Raw genomic sequence first — 10,645 nt, forward strand, 5'->3', positions numbered from 1 at the left:
CGTCTCAGTGGCCAGGGGCTGCAGTAGGTGGGAGCACGGCACCCCCAGCTGCACTGCATGCCTGTGACCTACTTCCACTGCATCAAATGCTTATGGGCTTACTGGTGTTGTCCCTCCTCTTCCCCTACTGGTCCCCAACACCACCCACCTTGCCTCACCATCCCAGCCATAGATTTCTTCATCGCACCATGCCACTAAGGCACCTGGTTTGCAGGCTTCCTTGGCACTGCAGGCTGTGCCACACAGCATCACCCTGGGATGAGGACAAGCTGGAGGTGGGAACAGCAGCTGGCTTTGTGGGGCAGGGGTTGCAGCTTAACAGTTGTGGGTGGCAGGCTGCCTTTTGGACACTTGAGTTGGTCTGTGAAGGGTATCTCGACCCTGGTTTTTGCCTGATTTAGATGATGAACGTGGTTACCTCTCCCTCTCTGCTCAGAGATAATGTTGGAATGCAGTCTACCCACTCAAGCTTCTAACAAGTATTGCACGAAGAGGAGATATTTATGTAAAAAATGACAAATAATAAGAAAAAAATGAAAGTGCCTATGCATGTACTAAAGAAATTACATTTGATTTTGTTAGCAGTTGTGTGCACTTGACTGTTTACAGTGCTCTAATAACCTGGCTATGAATGTAAGCCCCAATCTATAATTGACTATTCAAAGACACTTGGACAGACCCTTCAAAGCAGCTTTTTTGGCCAGCGCCTCCTCCCTCCAATCGTAAAGGAAGAAATTACACCTCTGCCTGCTGGTGGGGAGCGCATCCCTACTTTTAATGCTGGTAGGATTAAAAGGGCTTCTGCCTCCTTGAAGAAATGTGGCTTGTGTCTGGTAAGAGCACAGCCGGGGGCCAGTGCTGGTGCCCAGGCATGATCCGCGCTTGCCTTCTCTTCACGGGGCGTGTGGCCGGGGCTGGCCCTGGAGGGGATGGCAGCTGCACCTTGCCCCGTGACCCGACTCGTTGCTGAGCAAGGGCAGAGTCTGTGAGCCGCGCCGGGCCGCGGAAGCTCTTTCCGGCGGGGCGGGGCTGAGGCTGCCCCCAGCACACAGCCCCCGACAACCCCGGAGGGGCGGAGAAGGGAGACTCCCACGCGAGTGCGCACGCGCCCGAGCAGCCGGGCTTTGGTCGCTGTCCCACACTGCCCCGTGGCCCCACCCATTCCCCAGCTGCGCAACCGCAGACAGCCGGCAACGAGGTGGGTGCCGTACAGGTCTCGCGAGAGGCCGGGGGGGGGGAGGTTGTTTTCCTCCGCGGTGGGTGCGTTTGGGTGGGTGCGTGGGACCGTGGCCGGGGGGCGAGGGGTGCGGAGTGCGCGGGCGGCGCTGGGCTGCTTGTTACCGGGTGGGGCCTTCGTGGGCCGGCAACGATGGTCACGGCCATGACCTTGATGCTGAGCAGGCGGGCCCCCCGCAACTCCGAGTCAGGCGGTGCTGAGGGAGTCTTTGGCTTGTCATCTGCCGCCGCCCTCCCGAGCGCTGCCTCCCACGGGTGCTGGGCCCTCGCTCCTCTCCCCTGCTCCCCCCCGTCCCGCTGCCCTGGGGTCACAGCCTGGCAGGTAGTTTCTTGTGCCTCCCGGTGAAGTTGTGCCTGTTTCTGCTTCAATCTTCAGCTGAGCTGTGCAGCCCTAGTGCCCTGGCCTCTTAGCAAAGCTTCTGGTTTATTTTTGAGTGGAGAAAAACATGCGTGGTGGTAATGTGATATGTGCTTCTCCACCTGCATCATTTCAGTTCCTCTTCACTGCTCTAGATCTGCCCTGAGTGGCTTCTTGCCTGCCTTCTCGCACTGCAGCTAAGCGTGAGCTGCATACTTTTTCTCATGCTTCAGGAATATGCCATTAACATTATATCTTGGCAGATTTGAGAGGTACAGAGTCATAGCAGAGTGGGGCTGGAAGGGACCTTAGAAGGTCATCCACTCCATCTCTCTGCTCAAGGCAGGGTCACCTCTAACTAAACTGTCCTAGAAGAGTATGGGCACCTGTACACATGCAGTGAGGCCTCTCTGCCACACTAATTACAGTGCATAGGAGAAGATTAACCAGTGTTACGTGTATCAGTATCCCCATGCTGAAAAATGGTGACGGGGATGCTTTAAAGCTCATTTGACAAGCTTTAGTTAAAGCACCCCTACTGCCATTTTTCAGGACAGGGACACTGATACATGTGATGCTCCTGGTGCTTTAATTAGAGCAGCTCTTGGAGCCATTTAATTAAAGTACACCCCATCCTCCTGGAGGACATCTGTAAATATCCTATGTGTCTAACCTGCTCTGGAAATGCTTCCACAGGTAGAAAGCCTCTGGTCTGTTGACTTTTTTTTTTTTTTAAATACACTCACTCTTCTGTGCCTGTGTTCTTATTTCTGTTTAATAATTTTTTAATGAAAAATGTGGGGGTTTTGGCTATGATTGTTTCAATAGTACTAACTATAGCTTTGTATTCTAGATGTGCAATTTTTCCCTGCAAATTTGGTCTAAAAATAAAAGCTGCTATGGGTTTGTCAGCGTCATCTCCATCCCTTGCAGTTCAGTCGCCCAATGTATCTGAACATCAAACAGCATCGCCACCTTCAGAATGTCCAATGCATCAGAAAAAAATGGAAGGTAACTATGCACACGACTGAAGTGAACCCAAACTGAACCTTGCAAATCTGTTCTAGAAGGTGTTTGTCAAAGATGGGAGGTTCCTTATCAGCAAAGTAGTGGTCATATGGAAAACTGCCTCTTTCAAGATGTAACTTGCAAATAGTTGCATTCATAAAGGTAAAAATGGCTGAGCTTGTCACTCAGTCCTCAGGGTCCAAGCCATTTCATACTAGTGCCGTAATTCAGAGTTCTGTCTTCAACAACAGTGCAATATGATATACATCAAAAGTTCTATTTCTTTTGTTGCCAAACTTGCAGTTTTATAATGCTGAGCCATATATTACTGTGTTAGACTGCACATTTAATTGAAAATAGGAGTAGAAAAATGTTACATATGTGCAGATCAGTTACACTTCAAACCTTAGTTTTTTGCATTTCTAGACTTTGGTGACTAAGTGAAATGTAAAATTTGTAGTAATATAGATGCAAAAAATTAAGGCAGATTTTTTTAAGTGCATTTGAGGAGAGAGTAATGTTTTACTAATCAAATGAAAACTAAGGATGTTGTCCTTGTAAGAATTATCAAGTAATTTATGAAAAGATATACATTTTTTAATTACTGATTTAAATTCAAGACACTTGTTTGAGCTACAGGCATAGGGAATTTGTTTCTAAGTGGATGGAAGTAAATGTATACAGGGCGGGCCAAGAAGGCCCCTCAGGGCTGAGAGAGTTGACTGCATATCTGCTCTGTATTGTGTTTTGACTCTTCCCATAAAGTTACATTTTATCAATTGTATTTTGTTGTAGTGCTTCATTCAATATCTTTTCTATTGTAGTGCTTCATTTAATATCTTTTCTATTTCAGGTTGTGCAGTGCACGTAAAACCATCTGACCAAGGGGCTGAAAACCAAAACGTTGTTCCCGCACATCAAGAACGCGCATATGAATATGTAGCGTGTCCTGTTAAATCTAGTTCATCTCAAACAGCAGATGACATAGATCCTAGAAATATGGTAACTTCAGTTTAGTCTTTTTAAGATCTCTTTCTTTCTGAAGTCTGACCATGAAAATTATATGGATGTGAGCACTGTGGGAGTTGAACAATTAGTTCTCTTTCTGAAGACGTCTCTGAAGCAGGTGGTCTTAAGCCTTTTTCCACTTAAAGAAGAAAAACACTGCGGAGCTTTGGGTTACAAAAGGGAAAAAAGGCTTGTGGCAATCTTTAGTCAAGCATGGACCTCCAAAAGCAAGCCAACTATTCCTGTAGGACCTCTGACATGATTTTCAATTTCTCTGTAGTAACTACGTAGCTATACACTGACCCTTCCAGATACTGATATTATATTGAAATTTTTTCTATTTTATTATATTAAAATAAGTGATTATTTTTGTTGTTTAGATGCCACCTCCTAATCAGGTGCCATCCCCAGATCAACCATTTCCACTGTCAACTATCAGAGAAGAGTCTACCATTCCTAGAGCATACTCTGAAAAAAATTGGGTTTATCCTTCAGAGCAAATGTTTTGGAATGCTATGCTTAAGAAAGGGTAAGTAACTGGGACTTTCCGTAATAGTATCCAGGGTATCCTGAAGACTGTAGAATGATTCACCAATGTTCATTGATATTGTAGTAGTTTATTAAGGGACTAGTTGGCTTCAACTGGTAAGCAGTCAACTTCTCTGGAGAGACAAATGGCTTTTTAAAAATCTGTTCTCTTAATAAACTGGTTTCAAAGATCGTGTTTACTTTAGAGGTAGTTTGTTGTAAAAAAAAAAAAAACGACCTTACCATTTCAAACACCAATCTACTGGTTTGATCGCTGTAATATAGGGACCCCAAGGCAGACAAGTCTTGTATGGTTGCCTGAAACTCAGTTAGACCCCTACTAACTTTAAAAATAAAACTGTTAAAAATGTTTGTTCTTGCAAGAAACTTAGCACTGCTAAGCTGCCATTTGTACTAGTAACAACATGAAAACTGAAGTGGTTTTAACAACAGTAGGATTTCTGTTTATATATTAAAAAAAGAAAAAGCAAAAAAGAACAGTCCACATCTTAATATAGACAAGCCCTAAACACGTAGCATATTTCTTATGGCCTAAAATATTTAGGAACTAATGAATATTGTCTGATTTGCCACTTAATATTTATTTGTATGAAAGATTTTCATATTTGGGCTGTCCTAAATTGATTTATTTTCAAAGCAATTGATGTTAAAATATAATAGTTGCTGTAGTATTACATTTCAGAACTGTAGTTAAAATGTAATCGATTTGTAATATTCAGCTTAATATGGCAACCCTGATCCTATGAGCCCTTGCGCACGCATTTGCTAGAGCTGTGCGAAGCTTTGGTTGCTGATTTGATTCAGAGGAGACTCAGCCCGATTCAGCAGCTGAATCTCAGAATCGAATCAGGAGACCCGTTAATCGCTCCAAATCAATTCGGAGAGATTCGATGATTTGGCCATAGACGTAGTTTTATATGTTGAGGTACCAGGCACGTCCTGTGAATGCTGAGTTCATAGGGTGGATGGAGTGTCTCAGGGGAGCGCGGGGGGGGGGTCCCCCGCATGCTCAGCAGTGGCCCGGAAGTGGACCAGAAATACTTCTGGTCCACTTCTGGGTCTGCTGCAGAGTGCACAGGGGACCCCCCTCACACCCTGGCTCAGTGACTGGTGCCTCCTGGGTCTGGAGGGGCAGCTAGGGTCAGCTAGGGTCCCCTTGTGGCTGATCGCTGAGCTGCAGGGGGTGTCCCCACGCACTTGGCGGTGGACCCAGAGGTGGACCAGAAATATTTCCGGTCCACTTCCAGGTCTACTGCTGAGCACACACGGGACCTCCCCTGCACTCCCATGGGACGCTCCATCCACTCCACCATCTCAGCGTTCATGCGCCTGGTACCTATAGATGTGTAGAAAAAGCATGTAAAGCTGTGTTTATGGCCAAATAGCTGATTCTCCGAATCGGAATTGAATCTGCAGATTCAGCTGAATTGAATTGGGACAGAGATCCAAATCAGCAAATTGAATCGCTGTCCCCCAATCAAATACTGCCTGCTTTGCACACCCCTAATATTTACTCGTGTTTTAAAAATGAGGATATAAAAGTTAGCAGGATCTGGGAATTGGAGGAATTTCTATATGTACCTTTAAGGTACTAGATATAGGATTTTCTGTGCCTTAAAAGTGAATCTGGGATGCTGTCTACACACATTTCAAAAATACCTTTGTGAAAGGTAAAATAACTGTACGTCTGTCAGCTTATTGTAATACTCTGATTTGGCTCAAGGTTTTTGACAAACTTAACTGACGTCTGTGGGTTTCTACTGTGGTAACATTTGGTAATTATGGCTGCTTCTACACATGCTTGAGACTGGGGCGATCTTTTTAATTAGAGCAGTTCCTGGACAGCCACTTTAATTAAAGAGAGGCTCACCATCATTTGTATTAAGTCCCTGCACATTTCAAAATGTCCATTGGATGCATTATCTAAAGCTCATTTGCCAAGGTTTAGATAGTGCCCCCACAGCCATTTTGAAATGCGTGGGGCCTTACTTGTGATGGTGAGGCAATATTGGAGCATTCTAAGTAGACCGTGGAGTAGACTTGATTAATTGAGTCTGCTCTGACACGTTTTAATTAGAATGTGAACAAGCACATCTTTAGGCACCCTATAGTTTTACACAAAGTTAATATGATTGTCAAGAAGCCCAGGTAGGGAGCAGGGAACTAGGAATCACCTGAGTTCTAATTCTGGCTCTGATACAGACTTGCTGTGTGATCCCAAATCGCTTGAATTTTTTACTTGTCAAAATCACTGATGGAGGAAAGTGATAAAGTTAAACACTGTTTGAAAAATTTTCTAAAATAGTATTCCTTTTTTAAGATGGAGGTGGAAAAAAGATGACATATCTCCTGAAGATATGAGTAATATTATTAAGATTCACAATCAAAATAATGAGCAAGCTTGGAAAGAGATTTTAAAGTGGGAAGCTCTTCATGTCACGTAAGTATGTTTGAGATGAAAAATAAAAAGCCTTTGTTTTAAACTAGTACTATGCTGAATCTTTAAATGTTGGAATGATTCCAGTTTTCCAAAAGAATGGTCTAAAACTTGCAGTAGTGTGCAGCAACATCTTATTAAATTGGATTTGTAATGGTGTGGATGTTTTGCATTGCTTGTTTATATGGAAATATTTGGGAAGTTTGTCCAGGTACATTTGGCAGACTTGGTTAAATTGGACCTGAACGAGTTGTTACACTGCCAGAATTGGTCAGAATTTCTGTAGTACAGGACCTTGAGATCCTGTGTATTTTGGACATGCTGTCTTTTTTTTTTTTTAATTTTAGACTGCTCTGGTACTAAAATTCCTTTGCTAGGAGCAACAGTTTTAGATGATCCAGCAACTTGATTGTTGAGACTCAGCTGATTTCAAGGTGGAAATTACATATAAATATTTTCATTGATAATCTTATGGCTTCCTTCCTAGTGGGAGATGCCGATAAACTTTTAAAGCGTGCTAAAACACAACCTGTGTTTTTTCTGAGAGCGCTTATCACTGGTTGTAAATCTTTTTTGTTGTTGGGGTTTTTTGTTTTTGTTTTTTAAGAAGGTGATTTCTTATAGTATTGGAAGAATTACATTTTTTCCCCAAGTTCTATTTTTAACATATTTGTATATTAGTAAATTCTTAGTACTGTTTTATTTTGTTTAAATTATAACTTACCAGTCTTAACATGAAAGTACAATTTTAATCGTGTTTGCTAAACTATATTTAGGGAATGTCCATGTGGACCAACATTGATTCGATTTGGTGGTAAAGCTAAGGAGTATTCACCAAGAGCCAGAATACGTTCATGGATGGGGTACGTGTAAAGGCCATAAATATGTTTTTATGCATGCTGAAATACCATACCTGAAGATTGACGGAAGCGATCATGTTTTTATATGTATTGTCGTAAATTAGTCTTTGTGGTGTCTGACTTTCTTTGCTACATATTTATAAAGTTCATAATCTTGATTTAATTTAACAAGTTAACCGCATTGTCTATCTTTCATTTTAGATATGAACTTCCTTTTGACAGACATGATTGGATAGTTGATCGTTGTGGAAAGGAAGTCAGATATGTTATTGATTATTATGATGGTGGAGAAGTAGATAAGAACTATCAGTTCACCATCTTGGATGTCCGTCCTGCATTTGATTCCATCTCTGCTATGTGGGACAGGATGAAGGTAGCTTGGTGGCGCTGGACTTCATAACTAGCTGCATACTGTGTAATCAACACCTAAAACTGTATTTGCCTAAACTGAAGAGGAGAAGAGAGTGGAACTTCAAATAAAGTTCATAGTGACTATACTTATCTTCTTTTGCCAACATTATTGTTCCTCATTGGGAGGCAGGGGGATGACATGTCTTTTTCTTATGAACTGGTACTTCATGCCATCTTTAAGTAAAGAATAAGGTGTGTGTCTTTTTCATCTGGTCAAATTTTGATGCTTCTAGTTTCCTTAGAAAAGAACAGAAGAAATTATCAAAACGATTTTTCTGCAAGTGCTCAAGGTTTTCAAAGCTATTTATGAAGTTGTTTTGGAAAGTGAGGTGGAAAATCCTAATGCGTGCTTTATGGTAGATTTTTAAAGCTATAAGGCAAAATGAATTAATCAAGCTCTGTGCAAGCACATTGGAGCCTTGACCTTGATTGGGGTCTCTGGGCACTACTGCAAGGTGTTTTGTAAATGTTTTTAGCTGGTTATTATAAGCAGTACTCAGATTCTTCTCATGGTGGGTGAACTATAACAGTCTAGCTAAATGATTACAGCAAGCAATTACTCTTGTTTTATTTAGGTTCTATGTTGTCATGTGCTGGCATCTTATTTCTTCAAATTTACATTTTCTCAGTATTGCTCATATCTACTTTATTTAATTAAAAAAATTATAGCATTTAAGTATTTTGTATTCTAAAAAGGAGGTTATTCTTTCAGAATGTTTAAAAGTACTTGTCTTTAGCTACATTCGAGGGCAGAATTAAGCTTTTTGTAGAGAATGTGATGCCTTCGTTTAAAGAGAAAAAATAATCTGACAAGTTCAGCTTGCACTACAACTTTTAGTTCTCGCATCTTGCATTTTGAAGTGTATTGCAGGTGTGGTAGGTAATCGCTATATACTGTTAAAAATTTAGCCTTGTAAGAGGCAAATGTTAAGCTTCTAACTTGATTGACTTATTTCTAGGTGTTGGGGGAAAAATTATTGTATATGTTTTAAATATTTGGACAAGCTTGCATGTTGTCTAAAAGGCAGTATGATTTGTAATAGCTTTGTATTCAGTGTTCCCAAAACTTTAGGGTTATAGGGCATCAGGAGCTAGCTATAAGCTTTAAGTATTTGGTATGCCCTGCTCTTGAGAGTGATTGATTGATTGATTGATCCATGCATAGCACTCATGGCATTTGGTTTCCTCACTAGCCCCATTATAACCTGCTTAGTAAGAATTTTCATCACTAAATCCTTAAAAAAAAGTCCAATATGAACAGATGAACACTAATCTTAACTTGGATGAAGGAGTCTGTAATCAAATTTATACAGGAAGCTGCTTTTAGGATCATTAACTCATCTTGCCTGGAATGATTTTAGATGGGGCTGATCCTGTCTTGAGCAGGAGGGTTAGACTAGATGGCCTCCTGAAGTCTCTTCTAGGCATTCTCTTCCATGATTCTACCTCAGGAGCAACTGACTAGATGAAGCTTCAAGTTTGAAGGTAGTAACATAAGAGTTCACTTCAGAGGTTTCCAAACTGTACTGAGTATTATCAGCAAATCGTAGCCTGATATCTAATCTTTTGAAAAGGAGCTACTTCTTTATTCATTCCTGTTCAGAATAACTGTATTCCACACCAATCTGAACTGGAATCAGTTTTGAACAGAAATAAGCTCAGTGAATCACTAGTGTGTGACACAGTTAATAGGAGGATAAGTATGGCATCCTGTGTCTGATGATTGAAAGGTTACTGGCCCCATACAGTATAACCTCATGAATCTGACATGCTTGGGACAGAGTACTTGCTGGATAGCTGAAAATGCCAGATTTTTTAAATCTGAGCAGTGGCCAGTCACGGAGTGACTGGTGGAGTTGGGGAGGGGGGTAGCAGCAGGCGGTCCCGGAGCCTCTGTGTGCAGTGCAGGGTGATTAATGGTGGGAGCAGCCACATACAAGCTTTCCCCTCCACATCTGGGGGGAAGCAGGGACCAGTCCTTGAGCAGCAACTCCAGTGCTGAATTTCTGAGATCCAGATTCCTGAGATTTTACTGTATTATCACTCAAATACCTGGTGTTTATGTGGTGTTCCTTGCCAAATCAGTGTTGATAATTTGGGATACATACACTCCTTATTTCTTATGCAAAATCACAGAAAAATTAACAGTGCTTAAATTACCTATCAGAAATTTCAAAAGAACTAGTTTATCTCTACTGACTGTAATTTTGGTCAGTGGCTCATTACTAAAATAATCTTTGGTAAAGAACCCAAATAAGATGCACACTTGCTTTGAGTTACTTGTCCTCTAGTATGCCCCATCTTATATGTATAGGATCAGTTTGTCCTTTGCTGTGTTGCTGCTACTTACGAAATGTTGTTTGATTATCCCTTTTGTTTTAATAAATAGACCTGTTTTTTGTTTTGTTTACCTGGCTATTATAATATTTTTCTAGTTTTTTGAGCCAAACTGGTAGTGTCAGTGATGAGCTTTCTCTGGTTTAACATAGTGAAATGATCCCTGGTTTGCACAATTTTATCTAGCTAGTTATTTTACATGTTAATGAAAAGCTGTATCTTTTGAATAGTATACTCTCTACATATTCACTGAGAGAAACTGGGAAGAACTGAGGAGTCTACTCAGTATTAGCCAACAGTTTTAAAAGATGTTGAAGAGGTCATGTGTAGAGGTATCTCAGTCTTGGATCTATTTTCTTACTGAAGTGCCGGGAGATGTGAAGGAAGTGCAGATATGTAAAATCTTGTTACAATCCACAGCAAACCAATTTCCAGAGTCCC

General features: G+C 41.4%; 1 protein-coding gene across 2 annotated transcripts; it reads left to right on the top strand.

Annotated features, from left to right (window-relative positions):
- The first annotated feature begins 1,057 nt into the window (after window positions 1-1,057).
- On the top strand, window positions 1,058-10,277 carry HCCS (holocytochrome c synthase). Of its 2 annotated transcripts, none has more exons than XM_090049078.1 (7): window positions 1,058-1,198; window positions 2,448-2,605; window positions 3,456-3,604; window positions 3,991-4,139; window positions 6,480-6,599; window positions 7,373-7,459; window positions 7,658-10,277. In XM_090049078.1, the coding sequence occupies exons 2-7, from the start codon at window positions 2,494-2,496 to the stop codon at window positions 7,854-7,856; spliced, it is 816 nt and encodes a 271-aa protein (XP_089905204.1). In that variant the 5' UTR covers window positions 1,058-1,198; window positions 2,448-2,493; the 3' UTR covers window positions 7,857-10,277. The 2 variants fall into 2 exon arrangements, with proteins under 2 accessions (XP_089905204.1, XP_089905205.1); XM_090049079.1 differs by lacking the exon at window positions 1,058-1,198 and adding an exon at window positions 1,294-1,558.
- The last annotated feature ends 368 nt before the right edge of the window (window positions 10,278-10,645 follow it).

This window comes from Crocodylus siamensis, chromosome 5 (genome assembly GCF_052110815.1).
Source record: "Crocodylus siamensis isolate JL-2025a chromosome 5, ASM5211081v1, whole genome shotgun sequence".
Lineage (NCBI taxonomy): Eukaryota > Metazoa > Chordata > Crocodylia > Crocodylidae > Crocodylus > Crocodylus siamensis.

Bases quoted from the DNA above. Each gene is read 5' to 3' on its own strand.
- HCCS (XM_090049078.1), top strand. From the start codon at position 2,494: ATGGGTTTGTCAGCGTCATCTCCATCCCTTGCAGTTCAGTCGCCCAAT. The intron at 6,600-7,372 runs GTAAGTATGTTT...AACTATATTTAG, and splicing joins TGGGAAGCTCTTCATGTCAC to GGAATGTCCATGTGGACCAA. The intron at 7,460-7,657 runs GTACGTGTAAAG...CTTTCATTTTAG, and splicing joins AGAATACGTTCATGGATGGG to ATATGAACTTCCTTTTGACA.